This window comes from Halichoerus grypus, chromosome 1 (genome assembly GCF_964656455.1).
Source record: "Halichoerus grypus chromosome 1, mHalGry1.hap1.1, whole genome shotgun sequence".
Lineage (NCBI taxonomy): Eukaryota > Metazoa > Chordata > Mammalia > Carnivora > Phocidae > Halichoerus > Halichoerus grypus.
This window is the reverse complement of record NC_135712.1, coordinates 166832617-166855827: the sequence shown is the minus strand read 5'-3', so window position 1 is coordinate 166855827 and position 23211 is coordinate 166832617. Positions and strand designations below refer to the sequence as shown.

Genomic DNA, 23211 nt, shown 5'->3' with positions numbered 1-23211 from the left:
TATTTTGTTATGGCAGACTAAGACATATGTCAAAGAGAATAACTATGTTAGCTAAAAGTTGTAAGAGTAAAACTTCTTATTAGTAACTTACCAGCCACTCTCTCAACCTATCTTGTGCCAACCACATTCTGGAAACAAAATGACCATGAGCATTTCTAGCCTCAAGAGTTCATGGCCAAAGGACTAATCACAAGATTGTAATAAAGAATAATAAGGCTCAGAATGTGGGGGGCAGATGTGAGGCAGAACCACTAATTCTGCGTAGGAGAGTTATTAGGAAGGCATCACGGAAGAAGGTATCATTTGGGCAGGCACTGAAGGATGGTCAGGAATTGGCCAGACAAAGAAAGAGTGAGAAGAGGGGGACATTTTAAACAGAACAAAGGCACAAATGTGGAAAGATTTGGAGGTGGGAAGGGGTATGGAGGACTGAGAGACAAGGATTGGTTTCATGTGGTTGTAAAAGCACAGGCTTATTATAGAGAAAACAACTGAAGATAAAACAGGAAAACTGGCTGAGGCTCCATCACCAAGACCTTTTATGGACTTCAACTTATAGGCCAGAAGTTGCAAAGTGGTGGGCTATGGGCTGAAGATGTCCTACTGATGGGTTTGTTCAGGCAGCAGAGTGTTTCTTAAAAATCTGAGCTATTTAAAAATCAGGAGCTTTTCATCATGGCCTTGGATTTGGCAAAAGAGTCCTAGATATGACATGAAAGCATGAGAATAAATAGATAATCTAAACTTCATAAAAATTAAATACTTTTGTGCTTCAAAGGGCACCATCAAAAAAGGGAAAGGATAACCCACAGAATGGGGGAAAATACTTGCAAATTATATATCTGCTAAGGGACTTGTATCCAGAATAAAGAACTCTTAGAGCGCAAAAAAAGGAACCCTTGTGCACTGTTGGTGGGAATGTAAATTGGTGCAGCCACTGTGGAACACAGTATGTTGGTTCCTCAAAAAATTAAAATAGAAATACCCTATGATCCAGTAATTCCACTGCTGGGTGTTTACCCAAAGAAAACAAAAACACAAATCTGACAAGATATATGCACCCCTATGTTTACTGCAGCAGTATTTACAATAGCTAAGATATGGAAGCAACCTAAATGTCCATGGATGGATAGATGAATGGATAAAGAAGATGTGGCATATATATACAATGGAACATTATTCAGCCATCAAAAAGAATGAGGTCTTGCCATTTGTAACAACATGGATAGACTTAGAGGATATTATGCCAAGTGAAGTAAGTCAGACAGAGAAAAACAAATACCATGTGATCTAACATATGTGTGGAATCTAAAAAACAAAACAAATGAATAAACAAAAAGCAGAAACAGACGGGATGCCTGGGTGGCTCAGTCAGTTAAGCGGCTGCCTTCGCCCTGGGTCATGATCCCAGGGTCCTGGGATCGAGTCCCACATCAGGCTCCTTGCTCAGCGGGGAGCCTCCTTCTCCCTCTCTCTCCCTCTGCTTGTGCTGTCAAATAAATAAAATCTTTAAAACAAAAACAAAAACAGAAACAGACCCATAAGTACAGAGAACAAACTGATGGTTGTCAGAGGGAGGGAGTGGGGGGATGGGTAAAATGGATGAAGAGAAGTGGGAGGTACAGGCTTCCAGTTATGGAATGAATAAGTCACAGAGATGAAAGGCACAGCCTAGGGAATATAGTCAGCGGTACTGTAATAGTGTTGTATGGTGACAGATGGTAGCTACACTTGTGAGCTTAGCATAGCCTAATATACAGAGTTGGATCACTACGTTGTACACCTGAAACTAATGTAACATTATATGTCAACTATCCTCCAATTTGTTTTTTTTAAGATTTTATTTATTTATTGAGAGAGAGAGAGCACACGCAGGAGCAGGGAGAGGGGCAGAGGGAGAGAGAGAATCTGAAGCAGACTCCACACTGAGCACCAAGCCCCACGCAGGGCTTGATCTCACGACCCTGAGATCATGACCTGAGCTGAAATCAAGCATCAGAAGCTTAACTGACTGAGCCACCCAGGTGCCCCTATCCTTTAATTTAAAAAAGAACTCTTACAGCTCAAAAATAAAAAAGACAACCCAATGTCTTAATGTTTTTAATTTAAAATTTTTAAAAATTTAGAAATTAAAAATAAAAATCAAGACATTTTGTTTTAAAATCCAGATGCCCTTGAAACACTAAAAGAACTGACCACTCTGGGCTCATACCCTGCCTGGCAGTGAAGACTGGAGCCGAGCAGCAGCTGACTCCTCTAGGTGAGCTCACTAATCAGCCACAGTTCCTACTACTCCCCAGTGTCTCCCCAACCCAGCGTCCTTTCCTCCTTGGAGCCTGTTGAGAGTAGTGAGGGTTCCTAAGGAGCTCATCCACTCATTCAATGGCATAATCTCTTTCAGACTAAACTCATTCTGGTGTTCAGCCAGAAGTTTTTGTGTTCTGAGTTTTTTAAATTTCCTTCACTGATTTTATCACCATATTTCAAGAAAAATCTTAGAAAACCAAGAATATATCATATACTCTGCATCTCTTACAACCCCCAGCACAACACTAAGAACAAAGTAGATAATCAATGTTTATTGAATGAATATATAAATGAATGAGTAAAGAAATACTTCTCTGTGATCGTCTTCAAAAATCTGCTCTTCTTCCCCCAAATTCTAGACTTTTGCTCTTAAGAAGATGACCTAAAATGACTATGGATGCATAATAAAAAAACAAAACACTAAAGTCAATCACGGTGTTTCTATTTCAATTTTCTATTAGGTTGAAATGGAAATGGGAACTCTGAATAAAAGCAGAACAGATCATCATGTCTGACAGCAAGATGAATTAGAGCCAGGATACTAGGAACTCTGGCAAATAAGATTACCAAACACTATCAGTGATCTTTGAGGGAATTGTGAAAAATAGGATAGATGCCAAAACTCTGGAGATGGGCAAATGTTATTCTGATTTTCAAAAGGGGAAAGAAGTTATAGCTTGCCATTTCCAGGCTAGAGAAATGTGATGTCACTCTCAAGGAAAGTTCTTGAACAGATTCATAAATGGACACTTGTAAGCACCTCAGACAGCAAGCAGAGTCCATCTGGAGCCAGCACAGGGTCACCAAAAACAAGTCCTATTAAATTCATTTCATTTTCTTTTCTCTGACAAAACTCCTAGCCTAGTGGATTGGAAAAATACGGCAGATATAAAAGATATGGTACAATGAGGAGGCGGGCAGTGAAAGGGCCAATTCAACCTTTGGGCTATATTAGTAGAAGCATTACATGCAGCATAAAGGAGGTGATAGTTGTTTTCTTTCTCTGACCACATCCAGAGACCTTCACCTAGAACTTGCTACCACTCTCGAAGAAGGTTTTTGATAGTATGATCTTTTGAAAGTCCATTTGGCAAAACATCTTTCTTTTTAAGATCTTATTTTTAAGTAATCTTCACACCCAGTGTGGGGCTTGAACTCATAACCCCAAGATCAAGAGTCACAAAACTTTTTAAAACTTTTTTAAGTAATCCCTACACTGAACTTGGGACTCGAACTCATGACCCCCAAGATCAAGAGTCACAAGCTCTACCAATGGAGTCAGCCAGGTGTACCTTGGAAAAACATCTTTAATAGCATAAAGCTTTCATCTAGATTTCTGGCATCTCTTGAGAAATTGAAAGATCTAGTTAGGCCTACATTCCTAAATGGCAACAACAGGCTGAACCCAAGTAGTGACTCTCCATTTGGACAGGACACGTGCTCTCAAGGCTACCATAATCACCACCACCCTTTCTTCTATTGCCCTCAATGAAGTGGTGATCAACTACCACAAATCATCTTACTCAGCCAGCTTCACTCATTTTTTCTATCTGCCAAGCACCCAAAGGCACTAGAGTTTGCATCCCAGTATACAGTAAATCCAAAGGAGAGAGAAGATGATTAAGCAGCAGATAAGCACCTTACATGAGCAAATGAGGATAATCATAGTCCAGGGGCTATGATCAGAGTCTCCAAACATCCAACGGGCAGTCATGGGGACGAAGCAGCATCTGTCTTGTTCTATGAAGTCCCAAGGGGAAGATAATATAGAAGCAATAGGTGGACATAAACAACACAACAGCCGGAGCTATCCATAGGTAGAATATGTAGACTTGGGAAGTGATGAGTTCCCCATCACTGGAAATGTAAAAGCACATGGTATACTACTATGTTGCAAATATATAATCAAAGGGATTCAAGTATTTGACGAGGCAAGAGAAGGCATAGATCTGAGATTTTTTACAACAGGAAAAAAGAAACAGTTTTAAAAATTCTTAGGTCAATAAATTCTTCAAAAAGAGATAAAAGAGAATAAGTCAACAAAGAACTCAGTGTCATTTTTAAAAAACCAAAAATTCTCCTCACTCGACTCACAGAGGACAAAATCTACCTAAGTGAAGTGTTTGCACCAAATTGGCCATATGATACTCTGGGAGAAAGGAAATTGGCATCAGGCGTTATTTTTGGTGATTGGTCAAACATTCTTCAGAGGCAAGCAACAAAGGCAAGGGATAAAAGTAGGAGGGTAAACAATGGAACACGATCAAGAGGCAGCCAGTCCCCACCACAAAACCGCCATCTGCTACTAACATCAATCCTTCAGGGGGCAGCTTCAGGCAAACAATGTATTGGGAAAGATGACCGGCTGCCTTCACGTTTCCAACCTTGTGACCTTGGACAAGTCATTCCACAAGATGAGGCCTCAGTTTCCTCATCTCCAAAACTGAGCTCATACGAACCCTTTCTGTAACATTGTGTAGGCCACGAGTAGTGATGTTTGGGAGTGAGCCAGAGAAACTGTAGAGCCCTGTATGGACATCAGTAATTATGATGATGATTAACAGAATTTTGAGAGAAAAGATTCCAGACGGTTTTGGGCACATCAACATCCTGATCTAAGTCATGTGGGTGTCAATTCCAAAGGAATAAAATTCAATTCCTTTAACCAGAATGTAGAGACCTTTAGAGTCTGGGAGAGACAAGATCATCTAGACAAATTTCCTGCTGAAATGCGTTACCTTGGGCTTGCTGAGTAGTTGTTAAAATAAAGGTGAAAGGTAAAAAGTAAAAGAATCAGCCAGAGCAATAAATGCTTAATTGATCCTCAAGCAAAGTTCACGGGCCCAGTGGTAGCAAACCAAAAATGAGACAAGCATGCTCCCTACCACGACAATGCTAATAAAAACCCCAAATTGTCCAAAACTCAACATCCCCTTCTCTATTGTGCCATTTTTCTTGGGAACCGCAGTTAAAAAGAACAATAATAATCAGCTACATTCATCTTATAAAACATAAACTCCCTAAAAAGTGTGTATGCAAAGACCGAACCTGGGCTTTTGTATTGGAGCAGTCGGGTGAATTCAAATCTCTGACCAATAAAGGACTTGCTTCTAAATCCTCAGCAAGGCTGAAACATCGTAAGGCACTGTTTTCCATACCGAACTGAAAACTGGAGAAGGGTTTTCTGCTTATTTCTGCCCTGGGGTCCACCCAGAGGTGATTAGCATGCCGGGTCTGACCAGAACTAAAAGACACAAGACGGTTGGCGGGACTGGAAAAAAAAAACAAAGGTCTCCCCTGATGGCTGCTCCCCTCCCAAAGGTTCCCAAGCATCTGAAGCGTGTGTAGCAGCTGTGGATGCCGGCCTCCCGGTGCTCCTGGGGAGCCAACCCGACTTCCTGGGTCACCGAGTCTGGAGCTGCGGCAGCACCTAAAAGCAGGTGTGGCAGCCTCACGTCACCTGGGCCCCAAATAACCAACTTGCTCTAATAGTCCACTCAGAACCTCAAGGGCAGGCCTCAGTATCCCCTGAAGACGTATTTTGTCTTCAGTCTTTCCATGGAAGACCACAACACAGCCTGTGTCGCAGCAAGGAGATCCAGGACCAGAAAGAAACCAGACACTAAGAGGCGCAGGCCCAGGCTTCCCTCAGGGTACATCCTCAGAGAAAGGGTGAGCATGGTGCTTTTAGGTTTTCCTCACCAAAGCTGAGCCTAAAACTCACGAAGGTGGGAGAATCCCAGTCTGGCATGAATGAGGATCCCGCCTGCATTTGTCTATGCCATTGTGTCCAGTGTCCTATTTCGCCTTGCTAGGGAGGACTTAGGGAGCAGCTTCAGAGAGGAGTGTGCCCCCCGTGCAGCAAAGCTGGACCAAGCAGCCAGAGGTCATCTCACCCTGCTGGCAGGCGTCCTCGGGCACTACGGCAGCCAGGCAGCTCCGACCAGCCCAAACGGCACACTGAGCTTTGGCTTTGAATGAAGGCTGGTGCCCCTACATGCTAGCAAGCAGCCGGATGGTGATTGGGGCTGCACACTGTGAGAGAATACATTTTCTGCACCGAGCTCCCTCTTTATGCTTAAATGCCTGCATTAGTTCGGATCAATATGCCCTATAACAGTTCATCCATGGCAACCCAGGCCAGCCGAGAGACACTGACAAAGAATGGCAGCCCAGGGATGCTGCTTCCCTGTGCATATGCATGTGAATTCCAGCCCAGAGAAAGGGGAAAGGGAAAGCAACAACAAAAACCAAAAAGAGGCAAGAAAAAGAAAAGTAGATGGTAAAAAATCATATGAAGGGGCTTTCGGCATGGGATGGGGGGAGGAGGTGGTGACTGTCAAAATGGCCTTAGAGTGACATGTCACCACCAAGATGATGGAGTATCCGCGACACTCCTAAAGCCGGGCGTCGGATCCTCCTCACACACCTGCAATGCAGTGATTGCTGCCCATTCTATAATCCATACTCCCAGCGCCGGCGCTCTCTGCAGTTGAAACCAGTCTGGACTTGTGCGGCTGCCACTGGTCCCACTCACAATAAGATTATTGATGCATAACAACATTTCGTGATGGCAGGGAGGAAAAGGGTAAAAGAAAGCCAAAGCAAGAGAAAAAGGAAAGGGGAGGGGAAGCATGACTCCCCAGCCCGCATCTCACCTTTTATTTGGGCTTCATATTCGGCAATGATCTCTTTGTCTTTCTTGAACTTAGTTTGAGATGACATCTTCCAACGTGGCCAAAGGCACTGACAAGCTGTTTTGATTTATTTCTCTTTTTCTTCCCAAGTCCTCTCTCAAGCCCTGGTAATCACACGGCCCTAGTCGATTTCACAGGTTTAGGGACTAATCTCTTTTACTCGGCTGCAGAGCCAAGGGGGGGGGAAAAATCCCTCTCGATCCGGGAGGAAAATTCTCTTTACTCGCCGAAAAAAATGTCTCTAGTAGCTTGGTCTGGTCAGCTCTTCTTGCAAAAGAAGAACTACCACCCTAGGAGCACAGTAACCTGCCCCAGATTTTCAAGATTTTTCTTCCACAGAAATAATAACCGAGAGCGATCATACACACATGCACGCAAACACACTCACGCGTGCACTCACACACTCATCCGGACACACACACACGGTCGTGATGCACACACACACATACACACACGTTCACTCACTCACACCGGCTCACCCACCCACCCACACACACACACACACACACACATTCACAAGAGGCGCGGCGCCTCCTTGGTCGGGCAGTCAGTCCCCGGCTGGCTTTCAAAAGCTCTGCTAAGGAGATGGTCAGGTTGCCAAAGGACCGGTCATCTCGCATCCTCCCTCCCTTCGGCGCCTCTGGTCTGATGTACAGTGAGGATCAAAGCCAGGAGAGCGAGATGGAAGTTCTCCTGCTGCAAGGCTTAAGCTTCGGGTGAACCAGGGCTGAACTGCTCGCCCTGCAGGGCTGGCTGAGTGCTCCCCCACCCACCTCGTCACCAAGCTCCACCTCCTGGATTTTATAACAACTGACACATTGTAGCCTACAGGAGAGCAGAACTCACTGCAAGCAAAAAGGGGAAGAAATGCTCACAAAAGGGAAGGCAGCAGGAAAAAGAATCCGGTGGGAAAGGCCTGAGAGGCCCCTGCAAACTCCATTAGCAGTTGGGTTAGGAATTTTTCTTCCAAAAACTCCAAAAGGTTCACCTTTTCTTTGCACCTTGCAATTTAATTTAATTTCTCAAAGCAACAGCTATGTGACAGTTTGTTACTCTGTAGGGATTGTCTAGCAGAGGAGAGAGGCTGACCCATGTAGGCAAATTCATTAATATTTGTTGAGCAATCGCGGGCTGGCAGGGACAATGCCAGGCATTTCAGACATGCAGCTTTGCAAAGCTGTTGAGAGCAGGCATGCTGGAAACACCCAGCTGCCTCAGTGTCTCTTGGAGCTTTCGGCAAATCAGTAACTCATTGCGCCTCAGTTTCCTCACCAGTAAAATGGGCTCTCTTTAAGGGCTTTTTAATTCATTCTTTCAACAAATATTTATTGAAAGCTTACTATAGATCAGGCATAGTTCCGGATACAGGGATACAGCAATGATCAAAATAAGCACACACACATTTAAAAAAAAAAAAAGAAAAGATAGATCCCTGTCCTCCTGGAGCTCCAGGTCTCCACATTACACAACTCCGGGAAATCCCCACCAGTCACGTTCATATTCTCGGTAAAGGCCGAACTCAGAATGCACAGTGAATGGTGCCTCCTGGAGTCATGTAAGGCAAGAGGCCCTGGAAGAGGAAGATGAAAAATAAACAAAATGAGTAAATGATACAATACGGCAGAAGAAGATAAGTGCTATGGGGAAGAAAATATTGCTGGGTAAGGGACTTCAAGAATGAGGGAGCTCTTGGGAGGATCAAATAAGAATGTAAAGCTAAACTTAGCACGGTGCTGGGCACATAGTAAGCACTCAATAAATGGTAGCAATTATTATTACCCCATGATATCCTCCCCCAAAAAACCCAACAACATAGTAAAAGCACCCCTCTTTCACAGGTGAAGGAAGAGAGGCAGAGATATGGGAAGGGACTTACCCAAAGTCACCAGCATTCAAACATAGGCTATCTGACACCAGATTTTGGCCATGCAAATGCTCAAGTATCCTGCATTCTACTAAAGAGATTAAACCCATTTCATATGCTCTTCGGTAGAATAAGATTTGTTTTACAAAAAATGAAATCAAACACTATAGGGTTTCTGAGCATGGGAATTATACATATTAAGGTTGTCATTAATATGTTTATCCCCTCAGTTTGGTATTTTCACAAATTTCTCAAAATAGTCTCCCATTTGCCTATTTCGGAGTGCATAATAAATGATTGGATTTGGTTCAGAAATGAATCCACGGCAGTCCATTGAGGCTTCCCAGAGAAGGTGGCAGTTGTAATGGGTCTCCTCAGACAGGCATGGGGCCGGGGGGTCAGGAGGAGACGGGATATTCCTATGCAGCAAACAGTCTGAGCTAAGCCTATAGACGGGAAGGCATAGGATCTGCTTGGAGAAAGCACAGGGAGAAGGCTGGCCGTGAATCACAGGGCTTATTACAGCTTCACGTCCCCAGATAGGTGGTCACAGAGTTGGTAAGTACTGTCCACAGCCAGTGCCATCACCCTCCTGCTTCACCCTTCTCAGGGGCATGCTCAGTCCCTCGGAGGTCCCCCTCGGGACCAGTTTAAAACAACGAAAGCCAACCATGTTACCTGAGAATGATGTGCCCAGAGATTAGCATCCCTGCCTCAAGCATAGACCCTCAGAGGAAAAAAGTTAAGTGCGCACACCTTGAGATATGACAGACTAGATTCCCTGCCTGGCTCTGTCACTGTAGTTCTGAGAAACGGCACAAGTGACTTAACCTGCTTGACTTAACCTGTCAGAGGCAGGAAGTAGTAAGTGTCAGCTATTCTCATCGTTACTAAAATTTTGAATCCACAAATATTTCTGGGAGACCCATGTGTAGGGCACTGAGCCACAGAAATGTCACAAAAGGCTCTAGAAACTGAAGTGAAGTATGGTATAGAGCTACGTGCTGAGCAGCAAAAGAGCTGGATTTTGGTGTAAGACAGATGGTGATTAAAATTCCAGTTCTGCCACTTACCAGCTTGTGGGGGGCCCTAAGTCACTTCGTGCCTTCACTGAGCCTCACTCCAGTTTCCTCGTCTGTAAAATGGTGGTGATGTTACTCATAGCACAGAATCCAAGGTGATCATGAACTTAAAGTGCCTGGCACATAGCAGAGGTCCCACAAATGTTACTTCTTTTTTAGGGCCCAAACACACTGGGCCCAGGATCAGAGTTGGGGCTCCACAGATCCCTGGGTCAAGAGCAGAAAGAGAGGACAAAATAAGACAACGGTTATGTCCCCTGCAAATATATCACCACACACAGTGAAACCACATCACCCAGAATCTTCCTTCCCCAGGAAGAGGTGGTATGACCTGGGTAGGCCCCCTGGTAAGATGCCCTCGACTTTTTCCTTCCAATCCTCCCCAAGGCTCACCGGCCTCCCAGCTGCCCTTCCGCAACACTCCTCCACATGGCCACTTCTTCCTTGTTTTTTGAGAACAACTGCCATTCCTGATGATTACCCTTCACAAGGTAGTAACAGAAATCAGATTTCTCCAAAAATAAGTGTGGTATGCGGCAGGGCAAGGGGCTCTAATATATCATTTGATCTGTGCCACCCCCCAAGGATGGGAGTACCCCCCAGAAGGGTATATTCCATTTACCTCAGGCTCATTTCCTAAATTTTTTTAGCTATTCCTGAATTATCCTAATAGCTAGTATTTATCAAGCCTTCCATCGGGGCCATGTATATTATATAGATTTTATCATTGACTTCTTGCTACAACCCAATGGGTCAGGTTCTGTAATCATCCTTGTTTTACAGATAGGGAAACAGAGGCACAGAGCAATGACGCAATTTCCAATATCACACAACTAGCTACTAATGGAATCGTATTCAAACCCAGGTCTGACTGATATGGGAGCCCAAGGACTTAACCAGTGCAAGTGCTATATCAGAACGATCACTGTAGTGACAATGCAGTGACAATCACTGTCAAGTATTGACTTTTTTTCTCAACCAATACAGTGTTCAACCTAAAGTTTGCCATTAAAAAAAAAAGAAGAATTTAGGTTTAAAAACATAAGGAAAACATTTCAAAATGGCCATTGATGAGGCTCAAGTCACAATTACAGCTGAATAACACAAAACTCACTAAACTGGTTTCTTTTCCTGGTAGAAAAAAAAAAAAAAAAAAGACTCTACTCGGAGGAAGAATGACCAGAAAAGTTTTGAGTTTAAGGCAATGTTTGTGGGGGGTTTTTGGTCAAATATGAAACCCTCCCAAGATGACTAGTAAGAGTTGATATCTTCTGTGACATTCTCCAATGCCACCAACTACTGCATCCTTGGCTGGCTCAGTGAATAATTCTGCCCTTCGGTCTCTGCTCTGCAAAACGAAAGCAAGCACAGCACTCAGCTAGTTAGTGCCAGGATTGCATACAATTAATAGTGGCAATGACAACATACCATGCGTGTATATGCTGGTTCATATTTTATAAAGCCCTTTCATATTGCTTATCTTATTTGGGCCTCACAATAACCCCAGGGGGACAGTGCAAGTGGCCTGTTTTTAATCCCCATTTGAGGAAATGAGTGTATAAGTGGCAGCTCTGATGGGAGACTTATTTTATAACCTCAAGTATGAGGACGGCTTTCCTGTGTCAGAAAACCCGTAAGCCGTAAAAGCCTGACAGAGTCAACTGCATACCAGTTTTTTCAAGATTCTGCCTGGTCAAAACCACCATAAAACAAGGTGAAAGACAAACTGCAAACTGAAGAACAATATTTGCAACACCTATTACAGGCCAAAGACTAATTTCCCTAATACACAAAAACATACGATTCCAACAAATACTTGTACACAAATGCTCATAGCAGCACTGCTCATGCTAGCCAAAAGGTGGAAACGATCCAAATGTCCATCAGCAGATAAATGGAGAAATAAAACCTGTTCTATTCATACAATGGAATATTATTCAGCCATAAAAAGAAATGAAGCATTGATACATGCTACAATATGAATGAACCTCAAAAACATTATGCCAGGGGTGCCTGAGTGGCTCAATCGTTGAGCATCTGTCTGCCTTCGGCTCAGGTCATGATCCCAGGGTCCTGGGATCGAGCCCCATATCAGGTTCCCTGCTCAGTGGGAAGCCTGCTTCTCCCTCTCCCACTCCCCCTGCTTGTGTTCCCTCTCTCGCTGTATCTCTTTCTGTCAAATAAATAAATAAAATCTTAAAAAACAAAACAAAACAAAAAACATTATGCCGACTACAAGAAGCCAGACACAAAAGGCCACATATTGTAGAAGTCCATCTATATAAAATATCCAGACTAGATAAACCCACAGAGACAGAAAGCAGATGAGTGGCTGGCAGGTGGGGCAGGGGTCGCTTTGGTGGTGATGGAAATGTTTTGGAACTAGAAAGAGGTGATGGTTGCACAATGCTGTGAATGTACTAGATGCCACTGAATTGTACACTTTAAAATGGTAATTTTGGGGACGCCTGGGTGGCTCAGTCGGTTAAGCATCTGTCTGCCTTCAGCTCAGGTCATGATCCCAGGGTCCTGGGATTGAGTCCCGCATCAGTCTCCTTGCTCAGCGGGGAGCCTGTTTCTCCCTCTCCCTCTGCCTGCAGCTCCCCCTGCTTGTGCTCTCTCGCTCTCTCTCTCTCTGATAAATAAATACAATCTTTAAAAAAATAAAACGGTAATTTTGTTATGTGAATTTCACTTCAATAAAAAATGAATACTTAAAAAAAAGTTCCTTCAAATCTATGAGAAAAACACCAACAGTCCAGTGGAGAAATAAGTAAAGGATATAAATAACACTTTGCAGAAAGGGAAAAACCTATGAAATGTTAATCAACCTCATTCATAATGAACATAAATCAGGGGCTCTAACAATGTCAACAGAACACTGTATGCCTTTCTCCAGCTCTCCATTCCGCTTTCCTGTATGGTGGCAGCCTCTCCCCACAAGATGGCAAATGTGGTCCCAGCAGCTCCAGGCTCCCATTCTCCCAGCTTGGCAATTCCAACACGGAGGGCAAAGTCTTTCCCAAGAGTTCTAGCAAAAGTCCCAGGAGTAGTCAACCGGCCCAGGCTGGGAATCACTGTGGCCAGAGGGGTAGAATGTTCTGCTTGGCCAGGCCTGGATCGTGGGCTTATACCCCTGGAACTGTGGGATGGGGTCAGTCCCAAACAATCCACATGGCCCAAGAGATTCTGAAAGAAGGATCAAGGGGCTACTCCAGAAGAAGGAGGAATGGATTCTAGATGAGCAAAATCAACATGTGTCTGCTATGAAAAGGATATGGGAAAAAAGGAAGGGGAATTCACAGAAGAGATCCATGGAAAATGTAAACACTTTAGCCATTCTCCCCATTCTTCACTCACTCCTCCCCAGCGAAGAAAAAGTGATAGCCAATTGGTGAACTTGAAAGGAGGGACTGAACTCGCCCCTTCATCTTCTCTTTTTGGATGTCCCTCCTTATGGGAAGGATACATTCTGCTCTGCTCTTTTGACCTTGCAGTAAGAGGAGCAGGGCTAGCTCTGCCCTGTCCCCCTGTGGGGACACTTGGGGTGGCTACAACTAGCTGGGAGAGTCTAATTCAGGTATAGAGAGTTAACTCCCCTTTTTGGACATTCGCCTAAACCATGTCCTCCAATCTAGTTTTATCACAAATAAAGCTTACATTTTTGTTTTTTTGTTTTGTTTTGTTTTTAAAGATTTTATTTATTTATTTGACAGAGAGAGAGAGAGAGAGCACAAGCAGGGGGAGTGGCAGGCAGAGGGAGAGGGAGAAATAGGCTCCCAGCTGAGTGGAGAGCTCAATGAGGGGCTGGATCCCAGGACCCTGGGATCATGACCTGAGCCGAAGGCAGACGCCTAAAGGACTGAGCCACCCAGGCGCCCCTAAAGCTTAGGTTTTAAGAAGCAGAATAACAAGAAGTTTTTGGAGCTGGGTTGGAAGCCTGGCTTTGCCACCTACTACCTGTGTGACCTTGGGCAAGTTGCTGCCTGGCATCTGGTAAATACCTCATACGTGTTTGTTAAATAAATACAGAATCTACATCTGTCTCCTTTATCTACTTCTCAGTTGGTTCAAAACTTGAAAGGGGAAGAAAAGGGTATTATATGGGGTGCTTGGGTGGCTCAGCTGGTTTAGTGTCCATCTCTTGATTTTTGGTCAGGTCACGCTCTCAGTGTCAGGAGATCCAGCCCCGCATCAGGCTCAGCATTCAGTGCAGAGTCTGCTTGAGATTCTCTCTCTCCCTCCCCATCTGCCCCTCCCCCCGCTCTCTTTGTCTCGATAAATAAATAAATAAATATCTTTTTTAAAAAGGGGGTGTGTGATATATTGACCCCATGAAAGTCCAACACTAAAGAACTTGTACCTTTTTAAGTTTTTAAATTCTAAGGTATGAGGGTCAATCACAGCAATGCACAGTTATGGGTGTTTTGTCAAGTAGCCAAGAGTGTTAGTCTCCTCAAGCTGCTATAACAAAATGCCACAGCCTGGGTGGCTTATGAACAACAAACATTTACTTCTCTCAGTTCTAGAGGCTGGAATTTAAAGATAAGGGTGCCAGTGTAGCTAGGTAAGGGTCTTCTGGGTCACAGACTTCTCATTGTATTCTTTTTTTTTTTTAATATTTTATTTACTTATTTGACAGAGAGAGACAAAGCGAGAGAGGGAACACAAGCAGGGGGAGTGGGAGAGGGAGAAGCAGGCTTCCGGCAGAGCAGGGAGCCCGATGCGGGGCTCAATCCCAGGACCCTGGGATCATGACCTGAGCCGAAGGCAGACGCTCAACGACTGAGCCACCCAGGTGCCCCTCATTGTATTCTCAAAAGGCAGAAGAAACTAGGGAACTCCCTCAGGTCTCTCTCTCTCTCTTTTTAAGATTTATTTATTTTAGAGAAAGAGACAGATTGAGAGAGAGAGGGAGAGAGAGAGAGTGGGGGCAGGGGCAGAGGGAAAGAATCTTAAGCAGACTCCCTGCCAAGCAGGGAGCCTGGTGTGGGGCTCAATCTCATGACCCTGAGATCATAACCTGAGCCAAAATCAAGTTTCAGCCACTGAATGGACTGAGCCACCCAGGTGCCCCATCATGTCTCTTTTATAAGGGTACCAATTCCATTCATAAAGCCTCTACCCTCATGACCTAATCACCTCCTAAAGGCCCCACCTCCTAAGACCATCACATTGGGTGTTAGAATTCCAACATGTATATTTTGGGGGAACACAAACATTCAGACCACAGCACCAAGCTATAATGACTCAAGCCACATCTCAGAGACCAACAGATGCCTGCCCAGGTCACAAGTCCTCAAGATCAGAGAGAGGGCAAGGATGTGAAACAGGAGATCATGAAATAAGAGCATGGGGAAAAAGTTCCAGGATCAGGACAAATGACCAACTTGAGACTCTCAGAGTCTCAGCCTCCTCATCTCTGCAATGGGAGAATAATAAAACTTCTTAGGGTTCCCGGAAGCATTAAGTGAGATAATGAATGAGAAGGCTTATCATATGGCTTTGAGGAATTATCAAAGTGCCCACTGAGGCTGTGTATGCAGTTAATGAGTATGTCCTGACCACCTTAGATGCCCTCCATCAAGTACTGGGAGAAGAGATGATGTGACTTGATCAAGGTCTTATAGCTCATAACTTTTGGAGCTGGGCTCTAAACCTCAGTTGTCTGACTACTACATCATGCAGGCCATAGACTGCCAATAAATTCCTAAGAGATCTAGAGATCAGGGTAGGAAATGGAGAACATCAAATTCTTACCTTGTCTCAGTGTAGGGACTGAAGGTTGTGTCCCCCCTCCAAATTCCCATGTTGAAGTCCTAGGCCACAATGTGATGGTGTTTAAAGGTGGGGTCTTTGGGAGGTGATTAGGGTAAGATGAGGTCAGGAGAGTGAGGTCTCATGATGGGATTACTGCCTTACAAGAAGAGACACCAGACAGCTTGCACTTGCCCTCCCTCTACCTCTCTTTCTCTCTCTCCTTCCATCACTTCATCTGTTCCTCCTTCCCTCTGCCATGTGAGGATACAGTGAGAAGGGAGCCATCTGCAAGCCAGGAAGAGGGCTCTCACCAGAACCCAACCATGCGGATACCCTGATCTTGGGACTTCCAGCCTCCAAAAGTGTGAAAACATGTCTATTTTTAAAGCCACCCAGTTTGTTGTACTTGTTATGGCAGCCTAAGCTAAGATACTTAGGTTAGGAAGCCCAGAGAATGGTTAACTCAAAATAATAATAATAATGATGGGGAAAAGAGGGTATAGGGAAAGAAAGTAGCTACACCAAAGGATATGAAAGAAGATTTTTACTGCATTTACCTACTCATTCAATAAATACATCTTAAGCACTTCTCATGAGCTAAGCATTCAAAGAACTAGACACAATCATGAACCAGACAGACACAGTCCCAACTGTCATGGAGATCTCAGTTTAACAGAAGAGACAGGTAAACAAGCAATTATAATTCAATGTGATGGAGAAGTACAGGGTTCCATGGGACCTGATACTAAAGGCACTTGACCTGGGCTTAGAGAGCCAAGAGACAGATTCTCGGAGGCAGAAATTTCTAAGCTGGGCCTAGAAAGACAGAGAGCTGGAGATAGTAAGTCCAAGACAGGAAGGGAAAGTGCCCTGGGCAGGGGGAGCAGCATGAGCTGAGGGGCGATAATCAGTGTAGCTGGAGCCTGAGCTGAAGGTGGGGCATGAGGGAGATGATGCTGGAGAGAGATGTGGGCCAGAGTGTGAAGAGCCTCCTAAGCAACGGTAACAAGTTTGGAGTTTGGTTGGGATTCAATCAGGAACCCCTGAAGGGGACTGACCTCATCAGATTTGTAATTTCAGAAAAGGTGACTCCGGTGGCAGTGTGGAAACCAGTCTAGAAGAAGCAAGACAAAGGACTAGAGGGCCAGAGGAGAGGCTGTTACCATCTTTTAGGAGAGACACAAAGGTGAGCCAGACAAGGTAACACCATGTGCTGCTGTCCTGGGAGGATGGGGTACTTTACAAACCTTGCCTCATTGTGTCCTTGTATCAGTGACAGCACACACTGGGTACTATTATTGTCCCCATATTTTCAGATAAGAGATTGTCTCCCACAGAGCTACCCCTCTGGGATTAGCTGCTGCCCTTTTGTCCCTGATACCAAGGGCCCAGCTTCTCTTACTTACAGCTTTAATAGCCTCCTCCCTGGCCCTCTGCCTCCATTCTTGCCTCCTGACAGTCCATGATCAATGTAGGAGCCAGAACAAGCTTTTAACATGTAAATCAGATCATGACAGCTTGCTGGTAAAAATCCTGCAGTGGCTTCCTACCACTTAGAATTAAATGCATACTCTTCCCCATGATCCCATGTGATTGGGCCTCTACTTGCTCCTGGCCCCATTTCATACTGCTCTCTCTCTCTGGTTCCCTACTCCAAGCCACAGTGGCTTTCTTATACTTCTGGAATGCTGTTCACTCAGCTCCTTCCAGGGCCGTGGCCATGTGTCACCTTCTCAGAGAAGCCCACCCAGACCTATTAAAGGGCAACTCTAGCCCATCTCTCTGTTTCATTTTCTTCATAGTACCACCACATCTGAAATTATCTTATTTATGTATATGTTTGTTCACTGAATGACAGTCTCCAGACCCTTCCCACCCTACCCACATTAGACTAGTGTGTCTGATAGAACTTTCTGCAATGGTAGAAACGTTCCGTATCTGTAACGTCCAATACAAGAGCATACTAGCCTATGGAGCACTTGAAATGTGGCTGCAGAATTAAAGTTTTAATTTGAGTTCATTTTAATGAGTTCAAATTTAAATTTAGTGGCTATTGTATTGGACTGAGCACCTCTACAGTGTAAACTCTAAGAAGGCAGGGACCACGTCTGTCACTACGTTCCTATGCCTTCAACAGTACCTGACATTTAGTAGGTGCTCAATAAATAATTCTTGAGTGAATGAACAAAGATATGAAAAGATAAACAACAAAATCTCTTTTGACCTGCTCTTGGCTCTGCTCTCCACCTCACACGAGAGGCCCTGAAGCCTCCCTCCACCGGGTGGAGTGGGGTTTGTTTGCTGCAGTGACCTCAGGCATTTGGCAGCAACACCAGGTGCCAGGGCAGCAGAATCAATTACTCCCTCCACTGCACTCCATTTGGAGCCAAACACCCCCTGTGAGGAGGTGGGATGGTAATGAGGCCTTACCAGTCCCCAGTAAATACTGCAGCTGTTTCCTATACAGTCATTGGGGCTTTATGGAATGTGGAAGTGACTCGGCCCATAAAGCCATGTGAATTGCTTTACTTGTCTATTTCTCCTCCTCCTCCTCCCTTGTCTAATGTTGGAAGGCACTAGGAGGGAGAACCAAGTCAGTATCAGGTCAAGAGGCTGAATTCAATTAAAGTCGTATTTGGACCCAATCTCTTTTAGGAAATGAAATCAGCATTGGGCTGAATAATATATTTTTTGCAAGTTAGGGTCCCTCCTGGGCTCCATTTAGGCAGAAAGATAATTCAGAACAGACATTCAGTCTGGTCTTATTTCTACACAGTGAGGATTAGGACATCTACATTATCCTGTGGCAATAAGACAAAGTTACACTTCCCCCTGTAATCACCCCAAATGATGACTGAGAAAGATATGGCTGCCAAGGCCTCTGGAAAGCATGTTTCACCTTGTGAATTGTGCCCAGGATTAGATGGGAAAGAAGCAGACGCAGATGCTATGACAGAGAACAGACACTGGGTTATGAGACAGGACAAACTACACTTTGCCAAGGTGGCTCAAGTTGAACTTCCCTGAGAATCCATGTCATGCAAGGCCAGAGGATGCTCTAAGGGGTCTGATTTCCAGGAGCATGAAAGGAAACTCTTAGGCCTGCCCTAAGAGGCTCATACAGAGGGAAAACAGAAAGTATGACTACTGTATACTCCATAATGCATGTCTTAGAACTTCCAGGCATGTGGTCTGAGATGCTTCAGGAAAAGAGATGTATTTTCTCTGCAGTTTAGAAATTGTCCTTTCCCTGGAGAAGCCTCTGTGTTATAGCAGAGAACAAGCAGCATAGACCCATATGCTGTCCGGACAACAGCCAGACTCCAGAGCATGGGATGCTCTGAAAATTATAATAATAATGATAGTTACCACTCAGGAAGCCCCAACAATGCCAGCCTCTGTGCAAAGCCATTTTCCACATTACCTCAATGAATCCCACAACAACTCTAGGACAGCTATAACTATCCCAATTTTACAGGGCATAAAGGGGGAGAATTCAGAGAAGTTAAGTCATCTGCCTTGTTGGAGAGGCCCAAGTGGAAGGAACTGAGGGTGACCTCTGACCAACAGACAACAAGGAACTAAGGCCCTCAGTCCAACAACCTGTGAGGAACTGAATCTTGCCAACAACCACATGAGTCAGCCTGGAAGCAGATCCACTGTGGACTGAATTGTGCTCCCCCAAAATTTGTATGTTGAAGCCCTACCCACCAAAGTGCTAGTATTTGGAGACAAGGCCTTTGGGAGGTAATTAGGTTTACATGAGCTCATGAGGGTGGGGCCTTATAAGAGACTAGAAAGCTTGTTCTCTTTCTCTTTCTCTTTCCATCATGTGAGGACAAAACAAGAAGGTGGCTGTCTGCAAGCCAGGGAGAGAGACCTCACCAGACCCCGCCATACTGATCTTGGACTTCTAGCCTCCAGAACTAGGAAGACATAAATGTCAGTTGTTTAAGCCACCCAGTCTGTGGTACTTTGTCATGGCAGCCCAAGCTGACTAATACAAGACCTTCCCCAGTTGAGTCTTCATATGAGACCTCAGGACCAGCTGACACCTCAACTGCAGCTTTGTGAGTCTCGATTGCAGCCTGAAGCAGAGGACCCTGAGATTCCAAGCCTGAATTCTTTTTTCTTAAGATTTTATTTCTTTATTTGACAGAGAGAGAGAGCATAAGCAGGGGGAGTGGCAGGCAGAGGGAGAGGGAGAAGCAGTCTTCCAGCTGAGCAGGGAGCCCAACGTGGGGCTCGATCCCAGAACCCTGGGATCATGACCTGAGCCAAAGGCAGATGCTTCACCAACAGAGCCACCCCAGCCTGAATTCTTGTTACACAGAAACTGTAGGATAATAAATGTGTGTGTCCTTATGACACATTTAGGGGGATAAGTGTTACTTAGCAATACATAACTGATATAGTCACACAAACCACAAGTGCCTGTGCTCTGATTCTAAATCAAGTCAACCTGATCTCAGAACCCACTGATTTTTGTATTCCATTGCACCGCTTTTTATGTTTTTTTCCTCACCTTTTCCCAGGAGTGCCGATATAGGTGCTATTGCTCGGAAACTATCTGACACTGCCCCTGTGCAAGTGACTGCAAGTCACTTCCCCAGTCTGAGTCCTCACAGGCCATCTCCTGAAAGGTTCTTTCCTTCTTTCTTTTCTTTTCTTTCTTTCTTTTTCTTTCTTTCTTTCTCTTTTTTTTTTTTTTTAAGTTATTTCTTATAAGAGGATTAGAAAGCTTTTATGTAGAGGTCTATATTCTGGGGACAATTTTGAATAAGGTCCCTTGCCTTCCTTTTTCACCTAACAAATATCATCTCATGACAATAAGAGTCAATAAGCATTTTCCAAGGCACACCAAAGTCAGGCCTTCCAGTCTGGAGTCTTCAACAGAAGCAGTGCACCTTAGTAGTGCTGTGTCATGAGGTAAGGGGGAGGGTTATTGTTCAATCAGAATCAAGAACCCAGTGTTTCCCAGGGATGCCTGGGTGGCTCGGTTGGTTGGGTGTCTGCCTTCAGCTTAGGTCATGATTCCAGGGTCCTAGGATCGAGTCCCACATCGGGCTCCTTGCTCGGCAGGGAGCCTGCTTCTCCCTCTGCCTGCTGCTCCCCCTGCTTCTGCTCTCGTGCTCTCTCTCTCTGACAAATAAATAAAATCTTTAGAAAAAAAAAAAAGAACCCAGCTATGTAGTTACCTTTCTTTCAAGATGTTTCCCCTGCCATTGGCATGTCTGTGTTTGCCCCACTAGATTTCCTAAGACTGGTTCTTTTTTGGGAACCACAAGTATCAGCCCTCTGTGTCAATTGCCCCGATAAAACTGTTACTCACCAGTCCTGCATGAGATAAGGTCTGTTTGTAAATCTTCCCACATACAACTGGAGTCAATCCATTCAAACACATTTCTACCAGCATCATCACACTATATGATGGTGAGAGCAAGGAAAGGAAGCCATCCACAAATGTAGTCTTGTTGGGAAATAGTTACCCCAAGAGAAGGCAAGAGCAAAAACAAGCTATATTTAGCCTCATTACAGACCACACCAATTTTAATTAATCTGGATAAGTTAACTCCTTATCCATCATGACATGATAATGCTCCTAATAAATTGTTACACAAAAAGGTAGAATTTAAAAATGTGAGTAAAGTATAATCTCACCTACGAAAGGAAGAGAAAAGGAAAGAAAGAGAAAAGGAAAGAAAAAAAGAAAAAAAAGCACTCTAAGGAAATGGTTCTCAAATATGCACGTATCAGAGACACCCTAGAAAACTTCTTTAAACACACTGGTGGCCCTACCCCCACAGTTTCTGATTTAGTAGGTCTGGGATGAGACTGGAAATTTTGCATTTCTTTTTTTTTTTTTTAAGATTTTTAAAATTTATTTATTTTAGAGAGGGACAGAAGGAGTGGGGGGAGGGGGAGAGGAAGAGGAAAGAGAGAATCCCAAGCAGACTCTGCACTGAGCATGGAGCCCAACACAGGGCTCAATCTCACAACCCTGAGATCATGACCTGAGCTGAAATCAAGAGTTGGACACAACCATCTGAGCCACCCAAGCACCACAAAATTCTGCATTTCTAACAAGTTCTCTGATGTTGTTAGTCTAGAGATCAGACTTTTTGAGAACCACTGCTGTAAAAAATATGTCAAGATTCAATGGTTATCTATAGGAAGTGGATCTAGGGACAATTATTTTTAATGCTGCATAATATTATTCCATATTCTTGAATATTGATAATAAAAGGATGTATTGTTTATAGTCAGAAAACTACAGGGGTGCCTGGGTGGCTCAGTCAGTTAGGCATCTGCCTTCAGCTCAGGTCATGATCCCACGATCCTGGGATCGAGCCCTGTGTTGGGCTCCCTCCTCAGTGGGAATCTGCTTCTCCCTCCCCCTGCTCTTGTGCTCTTGCTCTCTCTCTCCCTCTCAAATAAATAAATAAAATCTTTAAAAAAAAAAGAAAAATACGTAAGTAGTATAAAATAAAGGGGAAAAGTTGCTCTTTTAAATGTATGTGTATCATCATATTAACAAAATGAAGGATAAAAATCATGATCATCTCAATAGATGCAGAAAAAGCATTTGACAAAGTACAACATCGATTCATGATTAAAACTCTCAACAAAGTGGGTTTAGAGGGCAGGCGCTTAACTGACTGAGCCACCCAGGCGCCTCAACATAATAAAGGCCATATATAAAAAAAACCACACCTAACATTCTATTCAATGGGGAAAAAACTGAGAGCTTTTCTTCTAAGATCAGGAAGAAAACAAAGATGTCTATGCTTACCACTTTTATTCAACATTGTACTGGAAATCCTAGCCACAGCAATTAGACAAGAAAAAGAAATAAAAGGCATCCGTATTGGTAAGGAAGAAGTTAAACTGTCGTTATTTGCAAAAGACATAATACTATACATATAAAGCTCTAAAGACTCCATCGAAAAACTATTAGAAGTAATAAATGAATCCAGTAATGTTGCAGGATACAAAATTATACACAGAAATCAGTTGCATTTCATGTCCGCAATAGCCAAACTGTGGAAAGAGCCGAGATGCCCTTCAACAGATGAATGGATAAAGAAGATGTGGTCCTGGGTGCCTGGGTGGCTCAGTTGGTTAAGCGACTGCCTTCGGCTCAGGTCATGATCCTGGAGTCCCTGGATCGAGTCCCGCATCGGGCTCCCTGCTCAACAGGGAGCCTGCTTCTCCCTCTGACCCTCCCCCCTCTCATGTGCTCTCTCTCTCTCATTCTGTCTCAAATAAATAAATAAAATCTTTAAAAAAAATAATAAAATAAAATAAAATAAAATAAAAAAGATGTGGTCCATATATACAATGGAATATTACTCAGCCATCAGAAAGGATGAATACCCAACCTTTACATCACATGGATGGGACTGGAGGAGATTATGCTAAGTGAAATAAGTCAAGCAGAGAAAGTCAATTATCATATGGTTTCACTTATTTGTGGAACATAAGGAATAGCATGGAGGAC

The 23211-nt window shown here is 44.0% G+C and overlaps 1 protein-coding gene across 5 annotated transcripts in view; it reads right to left on the bottom strand.

Annotated features, from left to right (window-relative positions):
• SRGAP3 (SLIT-ROBO Rho GTPase activating protein 3) overlaps positions 1–23211 on the bottom strand; it is a 336629-nt gene that overhangs the window by 242182 nt on the left and 71236 nt on the right. For 4 of the 5 annotated variants that reach the window (XR_013449094.1, XM_036096155.2, XM_036096156.2 and 1 more), the window contains exon 1: positions 6966–7768. Coding sequence is in view for 3 of the 5 variants with exons in the window: in XM_036096155.2 (XP_035952048.2) it covers positions 6966–7032 (67 nt within the window). In the remaining 2 variants the exon portion in view is untranslated. Of the gene's footprint in view, positions 1–6965; positions 7769–9941; positions 10158–23211 lie in introns of those variants that run through there. The other variant, XM_078075648.1, reaches the window with a different exon arrangement.